The following is a 24,700-nucleotide window of genomic DNA, read 5'->3' on the forward strand; positions in this document are numbered from 1 at the left end:
GAAAAACATCCTGGAACTCTCGGACTATAGGTACATCTTCAGGTTCAATGGATCATCCTCCACTCTTCACACCGAACACATGAATAGAGGCCATCCTTTGTCTATGTAGTTCTTAAGTTGCAAGGCATTGATCACCTTAATCCCAGGTTCTCGGGGTACTCTCCTATATAACACCCTTTTTCCCGAAGGATCTCTCACACTAGGGGAAAAAAAGGAAGGGCTGCGCTTTTTCTATAAGCACAGCCCTACATAACAGAAGGGCTGCACTTTTGAAGAAAAGCGCAGCTGTAACAGCCCGCTCTTTCGAGCTGCTAGCGAGACATACTTGACAACCGTAAATTAGAATCCGAATCTTGATTAATAAAATCGCAACAGAAAAATATCCTCAAATACACCAATAATTGTCTAGAATTCCCAAATATCATATACAAGAAATATAAATAACTATTCTTAATCAGCTATCTAAAATACAAACTGAATCTAAATCTAGGACGCACCATAATTGCTTTACTTCATTCTGGAGTCTTGATACCAAACTGCAAATTCAGGGAAGAAAATACAAAACAAACAAAATTCCAAAATGAGTGGAAACTCGTAACCTTTACTTCAGCCCGTTAAAACATTTTATTCTCAAATATTTCCTTTTCATTACAACGCTGGCATAGCTCATTCTCTTAAACAATCAGTGGCAAGTACATGGCTTTGGACAAAGGACAAAACGCTGCCTCCAAGGTTCGTTATGGAGCCCAGCAATACTACCCCCAAGGTTCGTTATGGAGCGTAGCCGACCGTATCAGGTAAAAAAAGAAGTAACCATCCACCACCCATACCTTGCCCACTTTCTATTTTCAGTTCATAAACTAAGCCAGCAAAATAGTTTTCGTATTCATAATCAATCAATGACATTTCATCATCACATTCATATCTATGGCCATCGTACGAAGTTATTTACGAAAACATAACAAAGAGATTCACACACATGGGCATAAGTAAATGATTTTACTGAACATAAAAGTTACCTAAACCGCAATCCAATTCCAACAGCACAATCAACTTCATAATCCCGAATGATTCTTCACTCCAAAATCATCTTCCAATAATCACCTCATAACAACAACGATAATCAATAGGATCCTCACTAGATAAGAACTAATTTAAACTAAATCTCCCAATAGAAACTAACTAATTCTATATAATTTCTAAATTTATCTTCAATATAACGACTCCAACTACTACAACAACAAACCAACCACAATTCAATAACCTATGAATTATAAACCACCACCACAGAACAACCCAACTACACCACTAAAACAACGCATCATCACCACCACCAATCTCAACAACTAAACAACGAGGACCCAATAACAATAATACTACAGCGCCATAATAACAGTAACAATAAACAACAACAAACAACAGCAACAATTTACAAAACTACCAACAACAATAACAAGATTAACAACAACAACTTGGGCTTTGATTCACAAATTAGGAAATCAGAAACAAGAGGAGGAGGTTATATTATACCTCTGTTCTGCTAGGAGTAACGAAGAACTGGGACACATGGGTTGAGGGGGGTTCGAAGCTTTAGCAGCGGAGCTTCGCGAGGCTTGTTGAACTCCAGCGTGGTAGCAGCAGGCCACGATGGCGCCGACACCGCCACCACAGTAGTAATCACGAACAAACAGAAGAGAGGGAAAGAAACAGGGCAACAACGAACACGAACAACACCAACGCACGAGAGAGAGACAAACAGGGATGCGAGGTGCAGCGCAAGTCTCCGGCGAGTTGAAAATGGCCGACGGCAACGCGCACGAAAGGAGCTCCGCGAGCAGCGCTGGCGAACAAGAGAGGGGAGGGTCAGGTTCGCCGTGGTTTCACGGGGTTTTGGGGGTTTAGGTTCTCACGGGTTTGGGGTTTCAATTTTGGGATTTGTGGTTTTACGGGGAAGAAGAAAACAATTGGGTTGGGGCTTTGTTTCATTAAACCAACAAGGGGGGGGGGGGGGGGGGTTGTTTTGGTTTCATTAACGAATAAACATAACAAAAGGGTTGAGTGGTTCGAGAAGGAAACCAACCTTGATTTTCCAATTTGCGAAATATCGCTCAACTAAATGCACAAAATTAAAAATATAAAATAATATTAATAATAATAATCTTATAAAATTAAACATATAAGTATATTACAAAGACGACAATATAATTCAACTCCAACTCAAATAAGAATTTCTGAAACATAATTAACTTAATGAATATAATTAGCATTTAAATAAACATTCTTAAAAACAGGGCTATTACATACTACCACCCTTATTTAAAGTTTCGTCCTCGAAACTTGAAAATAATAATTTTGATAAAACCAAAATCTCACGCTTGTAAGATATTAGTCATCCAACCTTAATTCTACCATCAACTTCTGTATCTCCACTTCAACTCAATATCAGAATCGAGGAGCAAAGAAAACAAAAGGGGCAAAATTTTAGTATAGTATTCCAGACTTCTCATTCATAGAGATCTCGTTTGAAATTCGTTTACTTAGCCAAATCATAGAATTTTTCTCAAAACACATCATAATAGACAACACAAGACATTATACCTTACATAAACGAAATCATATAGCACACGCAAAAGCGCAAGCACTTATACACTCAAGCTTCAACATTCCTAATTTCTGATCACCAATTCTCAACCACTAATAATCCCAAATCAATTTCGAACTATCCCAAAGACCTTTTACCCTCGCTAAGTAGCCCACTAGGCATACGGTCGCAAGGTTGCTCTGATACCATCTTGTAACAGCCTGCTCTTTCGAGCTGCTAGCGAGACATACTTGACAACCGTAAATTAGAATCCGAATCTTGATTAATAAAATCGCAGCGGAAAAATATCCTCAAATACACCAATAATTGTCTAGAATTCCCAAATATCATATACAACGAAATATAAAAAACTACTCTTAAATCAGCTATCTAAAATACAAACTCAATCCTAAATCTAGAACGACACCATAATCTTGCTTTACTTCCATTCTGGAGCTCTTGATACCAAACCTGCAAATTCAGGAAAGAAAATACAAAACAAACAAAATTCCAAAATGAGTGGAAAACTCGTAACCTTTACTTCAGCCCGTTAAAACATTTTATTCCTCAAATCATTTCCTTTTCATTACAACGTTGGCATAGCTCATTCTCTTAAACAATCAGTGGCAAGTACAGGCTTTGGACAAAGGACAAACGCTGCCTCCAAGGTTCGTTATGGAGCCCAGCAATACTACCCCCAAGGTTCGTTATGGAACGTAGCCGACCGTATCAGGTAAAAAAAGAAGTAACCATCCACCACCCATACTTTGCCCACTTTCTATTTTCAGTTCATAAACTAAGCCAGCAAAACAGTTTTCGTATTCATAATCAATCAATGACATTTCATCATCACATTCATATCTATGGCCATAGTACGAAGTTATTTACGAAAACATCACAAAGAGATTCACACACATGGGCATAAGTAAATGATTTTACTGAACATAAAAGTTACCTGAACCGCAATCCAATTCCAACAGCACAATCAACTTCATAATCCAGAATGATTCTTCACTCCAAAATCATCTTCCAATAATCACCTCATAACAACAACGATAATCAATAGGATCCTCACTAGATAAGAACTAATTTAAACTATATCTCCCAATAGAAACTAACTAATTCTATATAATTTCTAAATTTATCTTCAATATAACGACTCCAACTACAACAACAACAAACCAACCACAATTCAATAACCTATGAATTATAAACCACCACCACAGAACAACCCAACTACACCACTAAAACAACGCATCATCACCACCACCAATCTCAACAACTAACGAGGACCCAATAACAATAATACTACAGCGCCATAATAACAGTAACAATAAACAACAACAAACAACAGCAACAATATACAAAACTACCAACAACAATAACAAGATTAACAACAACAACTTGGGCTTTAATTCACAAATTAGGAAATCAGAAACAAGAGGAGGAGGTTATATTATACCTCTGTTCTGCTAGGAGTAACGAATTCCTGGGACACATGGGTTGAGGGGGGTTCGAAGCTTTAGCAGCGGAGCTTCGCGAGGCTTGTTGAACTCCAGCGTGGTAGCAGCAGGCCACGATGGCGCCGACACCGCCACCACAGTAGTAATCACGAACAAACAGAAAAGAGGGAAAGAAACAGGGCAACAACGAACACGAACAACACCACCAACGCACGAGAGAGAGACAAACAGGGATGCGAGGTGCAGCGCAAGTCTCCGGCGAGTTGAAAATGGCCGACGGCAACGCGCACGAAAGGAGCTCCGCGAGCAGCGCTGGCGAACAAGAGAGGGGAGGGTCAGGTTCGCCGTGGTTTCACGGGGTTTTGGGGGTTTAGGTTCTCACGGGTTTGGGGTTTCAATTTTGGGATTTGTGGTTTTACGGGGAAGAAGAAAACAATTGGGTTGGGGCTTTGTTTCATTAAACCAACAAGGGGGGGGGGGGTTGTTTTGGTTTCATTAACGAATAAACATAACAAAAGGGTTGAGTGGTTCGAGAAGGAAACCAACCTTGATTTTCCAATTTGCGAAATATCGCTCAACTAAATGCACAAAATTAAAAATATAAAATATATATTAATAATAAATCTTATAAAATTAAACATATAAGTATATTACAAAGACGACAATATAATTCAACTCCAACTCAAATAAGAATTTCCGAATCATAATTAACTTAATGAATATAATTAGCATTTAAATAAACATTCTTAAAAACAGGGCTATTACAGCAGCCCTTCTTACATTCAGAAGGGCTGCACTTTTTCTAAAAGCGCAGTCGTACTAAGTGAAGGGGTGCGCTTTTCTTCAAAGGGGAAGCCCTTCTGTTATGTAGGGCTGCGCTTTTGAAGAAAAGCGCAACCGTTCTTGAAAAAATTTGAAATAAAAAATTTGCGGGCTTCAAATATTAAGCGGGCTTCAAATATATTATATCCCTCCTTCTCTCTCCTCTCTAACGTCCCTCCTGCCTTTTCCTCCTTCTCTCTCCTCTCTCACGTCCCTCCTCCCTTTCCTCCTTCTCTCTCATCCTCTCCTCTCTCAAAAACTCCCAGAAACGCGCGACAAAAAACCTGAAATGATTTGCACTAATCATGCCCACGGAGTCCGATTGCCTATTGTGATATCTTTTCGAAAGCGGAACGGGCCAACAAGTCAAACACACCGCTACGCCGTGACGTATAGGCTTTTTGAGCCATCCGAGTTCGTTTAAGGCTCGAAATAGGCATTTTAAGTATTTTCGAATTTAATTATTTCCTTAATTGTGTATTAGGGTTTTTTTTATGTATTTAAACATTATTAGGTCAATGTTTGGAGGCAGTTTTTGACTTTTCAGATCTATAATTTTTTAATCTTTGTTTTGATTAATGTTCTTGTATTTTCAGATCTATAATTTCTTCTTTTCTGTATATTAGTTTTTGTTCCTTTTTTTTCATTTTCGTTTCGTTCTTTTTTTTTGTTTTGGGTTTAGTTGCATTGTAGATCTATTATTTCTTCTCTTCTGTATATTTGGGTTTAGTTGCATTGTAGATCTATAATTTCTTCTCTTCTGTATATATTTGGGTTTAGTTGCATTGTAGATCTATAATTTCTTCTCTTCTGGATTTGGATGGTTTACTTTAAAGTTCAATGCAAATGTAAAAATTCAGAAAATGTGAGATTAATATATGAGTAAAAAAATGTCAAAAAAAAAAAATTTTTTTTTTTTGGTAGGAAGGGCTGCGCTTTTTAGGTAAAAGCGCAGCCCTTCCTTGTGAAAGGCTGCGCTTGAAAAGCGCAGCCCTACTTAAAAAGTGAAGGGCTGCTATTGAAAGGGATGTTGTCAAAAAGCGCAGCCCTAAGGGCCTTTTTTAGCGCAACCCTTCCTTATATTTCCACTAGTGTCAGTTCCACTTTCTGTGAATCACAATCTATCTTAGCCATGTACTTCCCAAGACAATCCATCCCCAAAATGACGTCTAGGTTCGATGAGTTAAACTCTATTAGATTAGAAGGAAAGAAACCCTCCCCTATTTTCAGTGACACTTTTAGAAATCTCTTAGAGCAATTAACAGTCTCCCCAGACGGAATAGCTATAGGCATGGAAATTGACTCAGACTCGACCAATGCTAAAGTACTAATAGTTGAATGGGCAATAAAAGAAAATTATGCTCCATAATCGAACAATACTTTAACAGGAGTAGAGTTGATAGAATAAGTACCCGTGACAATATCTCTACGAGCCTCTTCTTCGCTAGCCGTCATCATATATACAGCTTCCCCTTGCCCTTATTATCATGGGTATTGGTCGCATGGTTCCCATTGGATACCTGATTGTTGGTGTTGGTTGAAGGCTTGGAGTAATTAGAGTTCCCATTGTATGCACTTCCCTCATTTCCATTCCCTTTTCCATTCTGAGGCTTATCCCCGTAATTCCCTTTCTGTTGGCCATTGGGGTTAGCTTTATTCTTCGAGTAACCCTCATATGTTGTATGCCCCAATTTCCCGCATTCTCGACATTCTACCTTGTTATCCTCACAGTCTCTCCCAGGATGGTTGTTAGGGCACTTTCTACACTTATACACACGCTCAGGTCTGTGGTTGTTGGTGTTATTATTGCGATTATTGTTGTTGGAATGAGAGTTGTTGCTATTGGGTCCTTACCGAAATTTCTTTGAGGGTTTTGATGGTTTTGGTTCCCATGCTGTTTCTTTTCAAACTTCTGGACCTCGGGGTTTGGATTATCTTTCCGTTTCTCACCCTACTTATCCTCTTCCTCTCGTTTCCTTATGGCATAAAGGTGAGCAGCTTTGCCAAATACATGGTCTAAAGAGGTGAAAGTATCTCCCCCCAGTCTTCCTTGCAGGTCAAGGGTAAATCCTCGTTCGAAACGTGAGACCTTAGCTTCCTCGGTAGGGGCAATTTCTGGGGTAAATCTCATCAGTTCAATAAACTTTCGGTAGTACTCCTCCACAGACATGGTCCCTTGCTCTAACATCATAAACTCCTGGGCTTTCTGCTTTTTAAGGTATGAAGGGTAATACTTGACCCTTAAGGCCTTTTTCAAAGCTTCCCACCCAAAACCAGGCTGATTTAGGAGGTTGTCCTTAGCTTGGGTCCACCAGAAATGGGCATCTCCCTGTAGGTAATAGCTAGCTAAGGGCACAGTTTTGTCATCAGGGCAGGATAGGGTGAAGAAAATTTAACCGAATTCCCAATCCCAGTTCTCTAATTCCTCGGGTCCCCCTTTCCCATTCAGTATCGGTGGATTCCTAGGGGAAACCTTCTCAGACAAATCCCCATCACGGTTGTGACCTTGGGCTAGGTTGGCTGTGATTTGCACCAGATCACGTATCGATTGCTCGATATTTAGAGAGGTTTCAGGTGTGCCTCCCGATCGAACCATTTTGCGCTGAAAATAACATAATAGCTATCTTAGTAACGTACACATAATCTTTTACTCACCTAACAATCACATTGCACGTATAACCAATTATTGCGAACCAAGATTAAGTCTTTACTGACTTACACTACAAACATCTTAAATAAGACACCACAATTAATGAGAAAGAATAACATAATGTACTATTATTGAAAATGGAAATGTATTGTTTTTAAAGAAACGCTATATATATATATATATATATATATATATATATATATATATATATATATATATATACATATGAATAAATAATGCTACTCACTATTTGGCATGCAAGCCTCATTAACACTGAAATAAATAAATAAACATGACAAAAATAAAACGATATTCTAATCCTAAATATGTGATCAGAGGAAACTATGGACTATAGTGGCAAGCTTCATCATCTGACTCATCCTTCTTCCATGTCAGCTTCATCCTCATTAGGCTCGTCGTCCTCAATGGGTTCCTCTTCTTCTAGGGGTTATTCCTCTTCTATGGGTTCCTCTTCCTCAATAGGCTCCTCTTCCTCTTCTATGGGATCTTCCTCAACCGGATCCCCTTCAGCAAGCTCATTTCCATTAGGGTCCCCATCTTCCTCATTTCCCTCATCTAATACAGGTGCAGCCTGATCCCCGTCAACTACTGCGATAAAGGTCATATCTTCCTGTCATCATCAGAAATGTAGGTGATAGTTCTATGGTTTTGGAAGGTTTCAGGTATTAACTCGTCCTCAAACGCTTGGTATTTTGCCCTTTTTGCAACTCTAGGTGGCGTTTGTGGTTCAGGTTTAACCCTTGGGTTCTCATAACCCCCATCTACAGCCCTAGCTCCCGAGCTTTCCCCCACATGGTAGGTTCTTCGGACCGATGGTGATGAAGTAGAAGAATTTAAACCTCTTGTTTCGCGGATCTTCCTCTCATTCTCGCAGTATTTGAGGTCAGCAAGAAAATGCTTTTCGGTAGGAAGGTACTGGTTCCAATAGGTATGGTTCTCTCTGTTAAAACACCCCCCTTCAGACCACCAATCTCCATACCTAAGATGTACGAAGCGATAAGGTTCTATGTTTGGACAAAGCGAAACATAAAATGTATTCTTGACAGCTCAGACTTTAACCCCTACTCTCCCTTCATGATTCTATAATCCATTGCAACTCTCATTTTATAGGCCCAGACATCCCAATCCTCTCTTACTTGGTGTTTCATCAGATAATCCTTAGGACCTATGTCGTAAACCATATGCGAAAATAAAGAAATAGAATAGTCTAAATTTTTGTGTATAATAGGTTTTAAAAACGTATATTCTATATATATATATATATTTCTTTATTTATTTAAGAGATAAAACGATCACTTTAAGCTTTGAAACTATTAAGTACGATTAAGATCATTTCGATCAATTAAATAATTTTATATTAAAATAAGGTTTTAGTCCAACACCATTTTTTTTGAAACATCTTTTATAACAACTTAAAGCTAACTTAGTCCTTGGACCACTATACACTAACCTATCCTTATACATCCTCTTAATCTATTCATATTTGAAGATTTCAAGAATCTTTCACAACTTCAATTGAACAATCAAACAACACACACGAATTCAAGGCACGAAACGAAATTACAATTGAAATCATTCCTATGATTTGATGCACGTAATATATATGCTCCTAACCCATACTACCCATTTTAAAATCCTTTTTAAAATATCATTGAAAATAGAAACTTCTGACTCTGATGCCATCTTTGTAACACCCTAAAATCCATACACGTCTACGACTACGTCACATCAACTTTGGAGTGTTACCGCCACGATGAAACGCAAGGCTTATTAAAAAGGAATGTTAACTCAAATCATTGTCTCGAAAACTGAAATGCAGCGGAAATAAAAATGTAACCTCAACTCGATAATCATCAACAACCGCATTTATTCAAACCACAAACTAATTAAGTAAATCGTAATAATCTTAAAAATGCTTAATTAAAACGTGTTAATGTTCCAAGACTAAGTATTATCCTCCGTATGCTCAGTATCATGCAGCAGCACCAGTGCACCTAGTCTGCTCCCCATTGTAGCATCAATGGTTCATCACAGGTTCACAAACACACAATAACACAAAATCAAATATGCTAAGTACATAGTAAAATTGAATTCATACAAACATAAACAAAGCAATAATGATCATTCCTAGACATGATACTACAATAACATTACATCCTTTACTTTTTATTTAGTTGGCATCGAACGGGAACCATCATCTTACTAAAATCATACGGGCTACTTAATCCTTAATAGACAACTGGGTCTATTAGATGAATTGCAAATACGGCTTCGTTCCGTCTCACACCCATCACCTTAGTATGCATACCCCCAAGATCGTACGAAACCTTCCGCCTACTTGAGTTATCAAAATTTATAAGGACACTACTGTCGTCACAATAGGCTTGCTTATGAGTGTAGAACAAGTCCCACACTCCCCCCATGGTTCATCACTTGTAGGGACTCCAACTACAAGTTTATTGCCATAGTTCATTCTTAATACTATCCATTCATACCACAATAACATAGAATCGTTTAACATGTTTTCTTAGATACAGTGTTCAAATCTTTTCTCTTGTAACACTTTTGTAGAGATGGGAATATCCAGCGGATGATCCGATCACCCGCTTCACCCGCACTATTAAACGGATGGAAAATCCGGTTTAAACGGATGAGAGGCGGGTGACGGGTTAACGGGTGACGGATTCGGGTGATAATTTTTCATCCATCACCCGGTCCATCACCCGGTTACCACCCGACCCATCACCCGTTTATATATAAAACTTATATATATATATAACTTATTTTCTTATGCAAATTGTTGTGGGTTTTATGTTATTGGGCTACTGGATTTTTTTCTCCCTTCACCCGATAATCACCCGATCCATCCATTTCACCCGCGAGTGATGGATGGATGGATTCGGGTGAACATTTATGCGGGTGATGGATGGATCGGGTGAAGCGGGTGGATGCGGGTGATGGATGCGGGTGACGATCCACCCGCCCCGAACCCGATCCATTTCCATATCTACACTTTTGTTACACCATGGATCAAATAATACGAAATGCTCATGTTCATAATACGATAGAATTACGCATTACAATGCCACATATCGATTTCCAATCATAAACATATTACCAAACAATCTCATCAATCAAAATCGTTCCCTATCATGATTCTAGGTTCCGATGGAATAAATATAAACCTACTCATGATACTAGTACTTGCAACTAAACGGGTATGCGTACGTACCTTGTAAGGAAGAATTTTCGTTGTCTTAGCCAAACGTTCCGCTTATGAAATCAGAACCTAAACAATTGAGGAAGTACTTCAGTGCTACGTCCTTGATAATATTATCAACTAATACGTGACTAACTATATCGACTTAGTAATTCGAAGTATAAACGATAGCTAATCTCATTGTTCATTAAGTTCCTTTTCTTTCCTACTCTATTGAGCTTAGCGTCTTTTAATAGTCAATGTTAGTGAGACAAACTAATTTTAGTTAGTTTAATAATCCAATACCTTTACCAAGTCCATTCAAGTCTTATGTCCAATACTCCTAAAGTCAGGTCCGAATAGCAAGGTCATTATAACTTTCCATCTAAAAATCAATAAATTACTTTCTTTACTTCACACCTTACTTAATTACAACACCTTAAATCAGATTTACAGCTTAAATCAGATTAATAACTTAAACTAATTATACAACTTAACTAATTACTAATTTAATCAAATTACAAATTGATTAACTTACAACTTAAATTAATATAAAAACAGAATATATACAATAATAAACTAATATACTATCAGATAATACATATTAGGTTTTATGCCACTTAATCTCGCCTGCGTTAAACACCGGCCACCGAATTCCGGCAGCGTGCGGAAAACCCTCAAGCCTCGCCCTTGCTTCGCACCACCAGACTTCGCACGGCTCGCACGCATGCACCACGACCCTCGACTTGCGCGCGACTCGCACCCCACTCGAGCCACAACCTCGCTCGTCGCACAGCACGCTCGAACCTACGGCCTTCACTCATGCTACCCTTGTCGGATTTCTTCGAACACCCACGCACACACCTAGCACGGTTCGCACACACAACCTTCGCACGACCCTCTCGCACACTCGCACTTGATGCTCGCCTTCACACCCTCGCTCGCATACACCACCTTCGTCGGTCCGCTTCGAACGACCACTCACATACACACACTCGAGCACTCCGCTGCTCGTACACCACTTCGCCGAAGGCGACGAGAGAGAAGGATAGAAAGGAGAGATAACGACGAGGGAGAGGAAGGGAAAGGAGAGAGAATTTGAGAGAGAGAGAAAAAAAACGGCTGGGAGAGAGAGACGGTTGAGAGGGAGAGAAAATTAGGGTTTCTTTTATTTTTTGATTTTTTTTATTTATTCTCTCCTATTTATAGTGTGGCAAATCTAGGTCTAGTAGGACTCGATTTAATTTATTTATTTCGAAATTAAAATAAACCGAACGATAATAGAATTACGTTAAAGTTGTAAGTGTACTCAAACTGTATTTTTATTATTCTATTATTATTTTTTTTGTAAATAATACTAAATACCTTACAATTGTATTCCTTATATTTTTTTATTTATAAAGAAATAACTCCAAAAATACGGAGTATTACATTGGATATGAGTTTGAGTGTTCGAGAGTATGTGTAGAAGTCGTAGGAAAGCATTGTAAAAAGTCGTTCGATGAAACCAGGTATTTGTAGGCAAATGAAAATCGAAAACGAATCAAAAATATAAAATGAAATTGTGCGCGTGGCGCACAGCTTGCTTTTTGGGCCTTTTTTAATTGTTTTAAGATTCTTTTTTATCCTTTGAAATCTGAAATCAACTATCTTTAAGAATAACAATATGATTTTCAAAACCTCCTTAAAAAGTTAATTATCAAGAATAATTAATATTAATATGTTAAAAAGACAATAATTATCATGAATAATTAATTGGGCCTATTATAATTGGGCTTGGATTTAATAAATAAACTTTATATTTTTGAAATGGTTTTGGGCTTAGCTTTTCAGATTGCTCTTCTTTTGGACCAGACCAATTACAGAACAATATGTTTAATCATTGGGTATTCAATATGGAGACAGTGAATACGACATGCTACATCATTAATAGGGCCATGATTAGACCTCTAATTATCAAGACATTATAAAATGTTTTTTGGAAAGCGTCTTGATATTAATTACATGAGAATTTTTAGATGTAAATGTTTTGTTCGTGATAATGGAATATATAACCTAGGAAATTTCGATGCTAGGAGTGACAAAGCAGTATTCTTAGGTTATGCCACTAACAATTTGTGTTGAAAAAAGTGTACACGTTGTATTTGATGAAAGTGACCAAGTTACTTCTAATGAATAGGAAGAAGATTTCGAGATTGGACTAACTAGATTCACAAGTGACATAACCAACCTAGAAGATGAGGAACCCAAGATCAAAGAAAAGCCAAACGACTAAGTACAAGTTTCCAATGAAGAACTAGATACATCAAATCTAAACAATGTTTCCTATTGCATGTCCCCAAATAGAAGAAAATCATAATTTGGGAACAACAGAATAAACAATTGTTCAATCTAAGAGTCCCAACCAAAGCCATGAAAACATCACAAATTTCACCCTGTGGAGTTAAGGAACTTATTTGCGTTCCAAGTGTTCTTATCAATGAGAGAACCAAAGAATTAAGAAGAAGCCCTAAATCGCTCTTTCAATTTGTTTTTAATAAATCAAATTTCTCCCGTATGCAAGAATCTCGCCTCTCCTTAATATTTGCACAAGATTTTAAGTAGGAATGTTAAAAAAATAAAGGGAGACATTGTTTGGAGGTTGTGTTATAGAATTTTAGTTTAGACATGTGTAAACTTAACAAATTTTGGAGCCATTGCTTAAGAAATCGTATTTTAGTTTTATTTTAGTGAGACTCTTGTATGTAAATTTGTATCTTGTGCATAATTTTCCTTTTAATTCTCTTTTTGTTTTTTTTGGAAAAAAAAATTAGCATCAATCTTTTTCCCTCAATTTGAGCATGAATTGTTTTTGAAATACAAGCTTACTTTTCAAAACTTTCAAGATCTAAATCATTTATTTGAACATCGAGAATCATATTTGTTGATATGAAGGAGTTTAGCATACATGAAAGACCTCAACTTTTGGCCTTTTCACTATTAAGGATTTCATGTTTTTCTTTTCATCATTAAGGACGTAATGACACTTTTTCTGCTGAATGACAACTACACTTGTTAGACTAGTGGGTCCTTTGGTTCAAAATATTATTATAAAAAAAAAAATCAATTTAGTCAGATTTTTCGAGAACACAAAAGTCATCAATCATCATACTTAGTCCTAATAGTCATCACTCATCATAAAATCCCTTTAACTTTTGATTTTTCAACATGGAGGATGCAGTGCAAAGTGGTTAAATATATATTTGTTACTAAAAGTACAGGATTTGATTTTTCAACAAATTGGTTATTGAAAAGTACATGTTTGATTATTGACTTGTACCTGAATTTGTGATGCCAAGACCTCTAGCAAAGTGTTATGAAGATCCACAATTTCATCGACAAACCCTCTTGTTTAGAATTATTCAATGTACATGATTTTGTCAAAAATTAATTCCCTTACAACCTTTTCTCCTTCTCAGCAACTTCTTCTAATTTTTTTTTCAAAAAGTTTTTTTTTTTTTCAAAAAGTAATTTTTTTTTCAAGGGAGTAATTTTGGAACTAAGAAAATCAAATATTTTAGCTACTTTTTTATGATGGTTTGAGGAAACAAGAGATGGGTTTTTTGGACAGTGTCTTTTGAATGTAATATCCTTTTTCTCCCTTTTTTTAATTCAATTTTAATTGTTAACTGTCAACTTTGGTTAATGGTGAGTTAAGTGCCCGGAATGCTAATTTAAGTCCCTAATGAATGCTTAACTCCAATCTATAAAGATTTGAATATGAAACAAGGATGGTTGTAGATTCCACAAGCAATGGTAAATTCATGAAAACACACAATAAAATGTTGAAATATTAGGAATAAGCAAGAAAAAACCTATTCATGGGCAGGTCATGTGCTTGAATGTGCTGACGGACTCAGCACAACTAGTACAGGTATTAAAAAGAGAGAGGCGTATGTTTCAGATTGATAGTATTACAAATGATATTAATGCTTTAGTTTCTGTTTTTGAATTTTGTAGCATAAACAAAGTAGATAGAGGACAGGTCCAACATGCCCATGTCTTGGCTATCAAAGCAAGAAATGGAATGCAGTAGTTTGTTCCCTCGAGTTCTTGTTGCAAAAAAAAAAAAAAAAAAAAAAAAAAAAAAAAAAAAAAAAAAAAAAACCTATTCTTAAAACATGACAATGTTAAACTTTTAACATTTTGTCTTCTTCTATAAGGAACATATAACTTTTGAAGTTATTTTTTTAATTTATGACATGGATGCTATTCGTAAGCCTAGTTTATGTTTCCTGCGGGATGAAATTTGTTCTTCAGCATGTCTGATTTCTTCTTTCAGTTCCTGTATATCTGCTTTACGCAATTGCTCTGGATTCTTGGTAGTATCAATAATCAAGCTCAACAATTTCTTCAAGCAAGAAACATACTCTCCTTTCGATTCAATGGTTGTAGAAGTGGAGGTTACAGCTTCATACTGCAGATGCATTGGCAGCATTGCGGCAGAGGTTCGTTAGCAAGTAGATAAAAAAAATTAGTATAGAAAACCTTCATTAGGAATCCTATCTCTTTTATGATCAGAAGATACTGTCAAATTCATCATGTCATGGACCGTACAACACTATAGATATCTCTTATCTAATAAGACATGGATAAATACTGAAGTGCAAAGAGTACACAAAGTAGACCATAAATCCAAGTCAAGGGGGCTTTTGGAACTGACAGGCCCTGGAGTGACTTTTTCCAGAAAGTTATTTCATGAGAAGCAAAGTAAGATCACAATGGAAAGTTGTTACCATTACCATTACTAGCCTTACATGCACGCAATATGTGCGACACCTTGTGATAACATATGAACTAGAAAATAAAATTAATTGGGAAGAAAAATTGTCTTTACAATTTGTTTTCTCAAAAAACTAATGTTCAGTTTAAATGTCCAACTTACCCCCCTTTTACCATTCAAACGAAAGAGTTAATTATCCCCTTTTTTTTTCTTTTAATCCTTTTTCTATTTTTTGGTGTCCCCAATATGTTGTCTTATATAATAGAGATTCTTGCTCTACTTCCCTTACGTTCCTGTCTAAGGGTAGGGTAGGTGAGTCTGATGTGTACCTCTTTGATTGCAGAGGGGCAATTATTAATGGCAAGAACACCAAAGCTTGTCCTTAAGACTAGCTAGAAAAAAGCTGAACATTTAGTAGATGATTTAGAAAAAACCTACTAATATGATGGCAATGGCCTGCAAACAGTATTTCTTGATATAATTCCACGAACGTAATATGTTTAGCTTCGATCACTCAGTTAATCTCCACTAAGGGTTCTAATTCACTTTTAGGGCTTCACTCACCTTAAACTTGAATTAGGAAGGGTTTTAGATGATTTGATTTAGCTTCACTCACTAAACAACTCACCGAAGCTTAGTCTAACTTCACTCATTTAAATCAAGGATCTTGTATTTTAGGTTCACTCCCTAAAAACAATAACAAATTTGGAAAATCCGTCCAAATTCAATAGCAAACTCACGTTTTACTTTAAACAAAAAAAAACAACTCTTTTTATTCATCATAATAGTCGAAATATATATAAGCACAAGAGTCCTAACCCTAATGCACTAACAAGCTTAAAGATAAAGCATAAACTAAAAAGATAAACCATAAAACTTAATCACACGCCTAAAATTAAACCTAACCATGCTTAGGATAAGAATAACCATATCCTAGCTCACTTAGACTCCTAACAAGACTCAATGACAAAGGAATTAGACTCCTATATATTAGGATTCCTTCCTCACTCAAACACCTAAAACATAGAGTTATAAAGCAATTAAAATCCATAGTCTCCTAACAGAACTAGGAAACTACATAAGTGTCCTAACAGAACTAGGACTCATCACCAACATACTACTCATCATCCACGCATCAATCTCCCCCCTTTGAAAAGAACTTGTCCTCAAGTTCCATATTCATCGCATGGAACCAAATCAGCAGCACTCAACGATGCACACACTACATCTCCAAGTAATACTTGGAACGTATCATAATTCTCCCTATGCACAACCTTGAACGGACCTTCTTCAAATGGCTCGGTCTTCCCCTTTGCATTGTTGTGGAGTTTTTGAGCACTCAAAGACAGCCATACATAATCAACAATCTCAAAAGATGCTTGCAAGATTCATTCCTTAGTGTTTCCCTTCCTTTGCTTGCGGCTCAACCCATGCTGCTCCACTCCTACAAGTGAAAGTACCTCGCCATCTTTCTTAGCCATCATACTCTCCTTGGGAGGTAATGGCTTTAATCCCACTCGTCACCCCTCATGAAGCACCGAGACTACATTCTTCTTGGCTAGATAAATCACGTCCCTATCATACTGCCACGGTCTTCCCAACAACAAAGCACACACATCCATAGGTACTATGTCACACCAAACCTCGTCCTCGAAATCACCAATTGAGAACAAAACATGGGCTTGTTTTGTAACAGCCACACCACCATCATTCGTCAACCAATTTAACCTGTAGGGGTTCGCATGTTTTCTCATTTCTAGATTCAAGGTGTCCACCATCTTCTTAGAACAAGCATTAGTGCATGAGCCATTATCCACAATCACTGAACAACTCTTCCCATCCACCAAACAGCGTGTATGAAACAAGTTCTCCCTTTGATTCACCTCCTCTAGACGACTTGCATGCACATGAAGAACTTTCCTCAACACCAATGTCTCATGATCAGGCACGACACCAAATAAAGGTTAATTCTCTAAATTCACCACATCCATGTCATCATCACTAAGATCAATGCCCTTGCCTTTCATAAGCAACGCATGATTGGTTTCTTCATCTTCTAATGCATTAAACATGAGGCAGTCATCACTCTCCTATTAGGGCACTCGGATTTGTAATGTCCCCTTGACATTTAAAACACTTGATCTCATCCTTCTCCCCCATTTGGATCTTTTGAGACGTATCACCCTTCACAAGATCGGAACCATATTTCCCTTTGTCCAAAGTTTCGGTCTTTGCAACAGAATAGGGCGTTTCAGTTTTTGGAGTGAAAGACAGCGGAGAAACCTTATTCATAGCCTCCTTTTGTTGTCTTTCCACCTTGCTTGCTAATTAACACAACTCATCAAATGTGTTATAAGTTTCCAATTCAACAAAATTAGCAATCGGTTTATTCATAACAAAATATAAATTTGGCCATATTTTGTTCCTCCTCTTCCTTACACTCACACGCCAAGTATAACTTTTCAAACTCAAATCACATATTCAGCCATGTAAAGATGATCTTGCTGAAAAGAATACAACCTAATGTATAATTCTTGCTTATAGGACTTAGGAACAAAACGTTTCCTTAATTTCAGTTTCAAAGATGTCCAAGTTTCAATCTTTTCCTTCCCATCCCTCACCCTTTGAACTTGAAACGAATCACACCAATCCGATGCATAATCAGTAAACGTTGAGTTTTGAACTCTGGAAGGTCCTCCTCTTCCTTACACACACACGCCAAGGATAGCATGATTAAAACGTTGAGTTTCATCCATACCTTTGTGATCAAAGAGGCCCTCTATTCTTTCCCAATTCAAATATGCTTGAGGGTCTTTCAATCCATTGAACTCTGGAAGGTCTCCAAGCTTAATCAACTCATCCCTTTGTGAACGTGGTTCATCCCCCTTTTTCTTCTTAAACACCTCTAATGTCAGTTGGGTGAGCATGTCTTGCAAGGTTTCGTTTTGTTTGGCAAGTGCTTCCAACATGGCATCCCTTCGTCGATCCGCTACACTGTCTCCCATTACAATGTCCTATTGTTTGTTACGTTGCGGCTTCGTTACTAATCAGAATGCGCTGAAATTTTGATACAATGTAGCCCCGTATGTTAGCTATCCACATAACCAAAAAAAATACACGTCACACGCGCCCTCACACGTCGTGATATGTCACATTTATATATAGTTTTTAGATGCATTTTGATTTCATTTACAACGCCTTTTAGAGCATTTAGGTGCATAATGGAATGAATTAAGTAAGTTGTGCTCTACTACTCCCCGTTTGCGTGTTTTGATCATTTTCAGGTTACTTTGATGCAAATTGATTATGATTACCTAAGATCAAGCCTATTAATCATTGAAGATATCTTGCACAAGGATCACAATGCATCCATTCGAGACAATTTCGAGTTAGAATGACGCAAAGAGTTAGTGCACGAAGTGTCAAAACTGACACATGTTCACTATTTTGGCCATAACTTTTGATATACAATTGATAATCAAGAAATTCCAGTTGGGTTAGAAACTAGACTTCAAGGGCTTTCCAATGATAGGTCACACTCCCCAATCCAACTTCTGGTTTGGGAGACACAGCCTTCGCAAGTTGACGCAAAATCGCAGTTTTCTCGCCCAGTCGACCGGGAGAAATTACAATTTCACCAAGATGCAAGGCGTGTTAGCCCGGTCAACCGGTGGAGAAAGGAGCCAAAATCGCTTACGCACCCGGCCGGGCGGATATGCTTTTTTGTCGTACGTTGTCAATCACCATCGCCCGACCGGGCGGATTTCGCCCGATAGACCGGCGGTTTCTCGAGACGGGTTTTTTCGCCTTTTTTTAGCCGATTTTGTAAAAAGTATAAATAGGTTTTTAGTATTTTCGATTAGACTATCTTATTTTAAAACCCATCACGCCATCACAATAACCCTTGCTATGATACCACTTGATATGATTCCGCTAACGAAATCTGCTTAGCTTCGAATAACCTTCACTCAGTCAATCTCCACTAAGGATTCTAATTCACTTTTAGGGCTTCACTCACCTTAAACTTGAATTAGGAACAGCTTTAGATGATTTGATTTAGCTTCACTCACTAAACAACTCACCTAAGCTTAATTTAAACTTCACTCATTTAAATCAAGAATCTTGTATTTTAGGTTGACTTCCTAAAAACAATAACAAATCTGGAAAATCCGTCCAAATTCAATGGCAAACTCACGTTTTACTTTAAACAAAAAAAAAAACAACTCTTTTATTCATCATAATAGTCGAAATATATATGAGCACAAGAGTCATAACCCTAATGCACTAATAAGCTTAATGATAAAGCATAAACTAAAAAGATAAACCATAAAACTTAATCACACGCCTAAAATTAAGCCTGGTCACGCCTAGGATAAGAATTATCATATCCTAGCTCACTTAGACTCCTAACAAAACTCAATGACAAAGAATTAAACTCCTAAATATAATAGGATTCCTTTATCACTCAAACACCTAAAACATAGAGTTATAAATCAATTAAAATACATACTCCTAACAGAATTAGGAAACTACATAAGTGTCCTAACAGAACTAGGACTCATCACCAACATACTACTCATCTTCACGCATCATTTTTGGCAAGGATATTTATGAGGGCTTACCAGTAAACATCACAAATCTGACCTATATTCGAGTACTCAAGCCAAACTTTACTCCAAATCATGGAATAAAAACAAGGCTCCTTTTAGTGTTCTTTTTCTTTTTCTTCCAAGAAAAGTGTGAAAAAAGAAGAGTCCTAGTACAAAAAATGGAATATTTCATCAAATTCATTATTTTTTGACAACTCTTTCTCCCAATCCAAATTGCAACCCTAAGCAAGAGTGAGCCACCACCCTTTTGCCTACCAGACGTACTTCTTTGACCAGTGTGCTCTTGTGCAACTTCCTTTCCACCATCCAATGGACCTCTTGGCGAACACTCTCTAGCGGGTGAACATGTCGGGCTCGGGCTCGGGCTCCGCAAACCTCTTAACACCTTTCGAAGCACTTTCTAGATTGTGCTTTATGTGTCATTCGTCATTGTTCAAGTGATTCCTTATAAAAAGTTGTTTTTGTAACGAAATTCAACTTGCCATTATGCGAAATGCCCTTCTCTAAAGTGTGTTTTTCACATCACAACGTAATATCCGTTACAAACCATTGTTATACCATATTAGACACTAGAATGAGTTTCTAAAAACATTATGCAGAGTATGCATTTCGATTCAAATATATAATATAAATTTACAATTATACTCATATTTTAGTCACTATATAATAGCTAGAAGTGTAGAACTTCTTATATATAAAAAAATAGCACATAAGGTTTTTCAATCTAGTCCAATAAGCTATGTCTAAAAGAAAATTTTCTAACCTCTTGCATTAAAATGAAAATATCGATCTTTTTTTTCAATTTAAACATTCATGTAATGGCGACCTTGAAGCAATTCATAAACAACCGCTATATTTTTTTTTGGCCTTTCCCGAGACTACTTGGCCCAATCCACAACCAAACCGACATTTACCCAACCTCAATACTCATGCGATTAACATTTGATTATTTTAACAAAATAGAAAAATCAATTATAGACCCATTAATGACCCGACATAAAATTAAAATGAATTATTCAACAATCTATTATGACTTGAACCGAAGTGACCAAATTCGAACAATCTAATAGCCATCTCGAGGCTTGTGTACATTAGGATACAAGTACGGACCGAGTGTCCAACACGAACTTTTTAAAATTTTAGGATACGGGAATACCATTCTAACTTTGGGCACAGGTAGGGGTGATAATGAGCCTGACAAGCTCGCGAGCAGCTCAGGCTCGGCTCGGTCAAAGCTCGGCTCATTGAAGCTCGACTCGAACTCGAGCTCGGCTCGAGACTTAAACGAGCCGAGCCGAGCTACGTAAAGCTCGTGAACAGCTCGATTATTATTTTATACTAAAAAAAATTATATTAGAAAAATATTTTACATTAAAAAAATTTAACACAAATTTATATTTTAATTTAGATTACAAATTATATATTTTAATTTGTGATCCAATTTCACCTCTACTCCACTAGGCACTAAAGTCCCACATTGGTTAAGAAAACAAGGATCGACCTTATTTTCTTTATAAATAGCTACTACTCCTTACTTTAACTTAAAGTTTAATTTTGTATCTCCTTGGTTGGAAAAACTATACTTTATTTTCTTCATAGAGAAAATGAAGTATATTTTTAAATATTTGATTATTCAATACTTAAAATATCTAATAATTTTTTCTTTAGCAAAACATGGAGTCCCACATTGAAATTTTAACAATGCTAGGAGGGATTCCAAGTTATAAAAGCATATGTAAACAAAACAAGGGTATAATGAGTTTTTTCTTTAACAAAACATGGAGTGCTTCATTGAAATTTTAGCAATGCTAAGAGGGATTCCACGTTATATAAGCACGTGTAGAATGAGTTTGTTTATCTTAAATAAAACATGGAGCCCCACATTGAAATCTTAGCAATATTAAGAGGGAAACCAAGTTATAAAGCATGGGGATAGTGAGTTGTTTTTCTTTAACAAACCATGAAGTCCCACATCGAAATCTTAGCAATGCTAAGAGAGAAATCAAGTTATAAAATCATATGATAGGTGAGTGAACAAGCTCACATACTTCGAGCCAAGCCGAGCTCATTAGTCGAGCCTAAACGAGCTCACGAGCTGAGCGCGAGCCGCAAATTCTAATCACGATCTCGAGCCAAGCATAAGCTCGGCTCGCTCGATAAGCACCCCTAGGCACGGGTACAAGGATACGGTATCTTAAAAAAAATTAAAAACAATATTTTTTAAATTTTTAGTAAACATTTCACATATGATCCGAATTATGGGTAATTATCTCATGATACTCCCGTCGTATGGATTACTCCATAATAATTCCAATTATTAGAGTGTCTCAAAATAATCCAGATAAAAAAAAGACAGACAAAAAAAGGATGTGTCAAACTCTAGTTGGCTAGAGAAAAGAAGGGACACAAGAGCAGGGCAAGAAAACTGGAATAACAAACAAAAAACACTAATTAAATATGTTATTTGAGATGATTCTGGGAAGGTAATCCCTATAGTTGGAATTATTCTACAATAATCTATAATTGAGATTATTATAGCAAGACCATCATAGTTTGGATTATTCTTCTGAATTTTTCTAATAAAAAAGCAGTTTTTCTTGCATCACTTATGTTAGAACAATTCCACAAAGAGGAGTTGAAATGACAAAAGTTGATTGCTTTTGCTTTCAAGATCAAAAGGACAAAATTGTGCGGAGACTTGAGAGAGAAAAAAGCATTGCAAACTTTGTCGTAAAACTGTAGTGAGTGCCCATTTCCCTTCTGACCACAAATAATCAAAAAAGAAAAGTACAAACAACTAAATATCCGCTTAACAACTTCAAACACTCTTTCTCCTCTACTTCTCCCTCTTCTCTACGGTGGCCGAAGAGTGGTATAATGACGACAAAATTCACACCATTGCAGAACACTCAACATTATGACCAAAAGCCCCAACGTCTCCATGTGAGAAATCACACATTTATCCCCAATTTACCAATCTAGGGTATTCAACTCAAATCCTATATCTCATATTCAACGGCGTGGAGCAAATTAAGTACTCTCCTCTTCTTGTCTCCATGAATTTCTCCCCTTCCAAATCTAGTCGTATTCGAATGCAAATGGCGTATCCGACCCATATGTGGTACCGGATATGTGTCGGATATGCCAGCCAATTGCCGTGTCTGAGTATCATAGCTTAGCGATAATTATCTCGCATTGAACATCCTTTTCCTTATTGAAAAGAGAGCTTTGGCTTTAAAAGAAACTTGATGTCAACTTTGGAGTTACCAAGAAATGCAAAGAACTAAACCACCAAGTGACTATCCTAGCTAAATAGTATTGGCCTTCTTCAACCCCATCCCTTTACCCCAAAAAGGAAGTGCACCTATTCTTTCGTAACATGTAAATTGTAGAAATAGGTAGCAAGCACATTTTTACCTCTTTAAAAGCACGTATACAATGTCTAAGTGACTTCTCGGCCTCCAACACCAGCATATCTTCCTGGTCAAGTAAAAATTATTAGCCAATCGCATAAGTAATGTCAATCATCCTTAATTACTCGAAGAAAATAGTTTGAACACTCCGATCTTTATCCTATATGTAACATTATGTTCAAGATTGCATACTGTATAACATAGACAAATCCATGCTACTTCTCACAAGGGGATGGTTGTTGCTTTTAAAATTAGTCTCAAGCAAGTTGACAAAGCTCAAGACCAAATAAATTATGCATGGAAGCTGGTGTTACCAAGGCTTTAAAAAGGCACAGATTCAAAAAAAGAGAGACCAACATTTTGAATTTAGTACTAAAGTTCACCAACATATGGACGTAAATATAGAAAAGTTGTGCTTATTAGAACAGGTCATATCACGTTTTCCATTTATAAGCATGTCATATTATACCAAACATAAAAACTTTCAGAAAGTTCGGCTAGAATCCCAGTAGTGATAGAGAATCTTATCAAACAGAGTGACAATTCAGCATAAAATTAAATGTTAGGCTACATTCACGGGTCATCAGTCAATGCCAAACGAAGCCTAAATCATAAAGCTAAAGCCTAGATTATATTCTAATACAAGTTGTTGTTGAACATTAGTCCCACAAAAAGCTCTTAGATGTACGAAATATACCTATCCTTGCTTTAAGGCATTTTGAGGCAAAATATTGGCAAGGAAGATAGATGATTTGGCATATCACCGTTCATTAGTCAATGCCAAACGAAATATACCCTGTTACATCCGTTCTTTTCAAACATTGGCCAAATAAAGACTTGACCTACAAAGTCATATTCGTTCAAGGATCATCTCTAGCCATCTAGCATAGTCTTGCAAGGGTTCTATACTGGTCTTCAACCCTAAAGCAACAATTAAACACGCAAAAAGAGCACTTTACTTCACTTATAACCTGTTTGGTTTATTGTCATAAGCATGGAATCAAAACTCTCCCGTTCCGTTACAAAACGATCTTTCTGTAACGGATTTCGAATTTGCCATTCTGCGAAATTCCGTTATGGAACGCTATAATAAAAATCACATACTTCTCGCCACGTTGTCCGTTCCGTAACGCGAACTCGCGGCGTCATAACTTTTTTCTCCCTGTTACATCCGTTCTT

The 24,700-nt window shown here is 37.0% G+C and overlaps 1 protein-coding gene across 8 annotated transcripts in view; it reads right to left on the minus strand.

Annotated features, from left to right (window-relative positions):
* Window positions 1-14,652: 14,652 nt before the first annotated feature.
* LOC104906345 (uncharacterized) overlaps window positions 14,653-24,700 on the minus strand; it is a 52,390-nt gene continuing 42,342 nt past the window's right edge. For 3 of the 8 annotated variants that reach the window (XR_007271156.2, XR_007271155.2, XR_007271157.2), the window contains one exon: window positions 23,526-23,588. Coding sequence is in view for 4 of the 8 variants with exons in the window: in XM_048638897.2 (XP_048494854.1) it covers window positions 14,971-15,192; window positions 23,526-23,588 (285 nt within the window). In the remaining 4 variants the exon portion in view is untranslated. Of the gene's footprint in view, window positions 15,193-23,525; window positions 23,589-24,700 lie in introns of those variants that run through there. The other 5 variants (XM_048638897.2, XM_010695085.4, XM_048638899.2 and 2 more) reach the window with 4 other exon arrangements.

This window comes from Beta vulgaris, chromosome 2, assembly GCF_026745355.1.
Source record: "Beta vulgaris subsp. vulgaris cultivar EL10 chromosome 2, EL10.2, whole genome shotgun sequence".
Taxonomy (NCBI): domain Eukaryota; kingdom Viridiplantae; phylum Streptophyta; class Magnoliopsida; order Caryophyllales; family Amaranthaceae; genus Beta; species Beta vulgaris.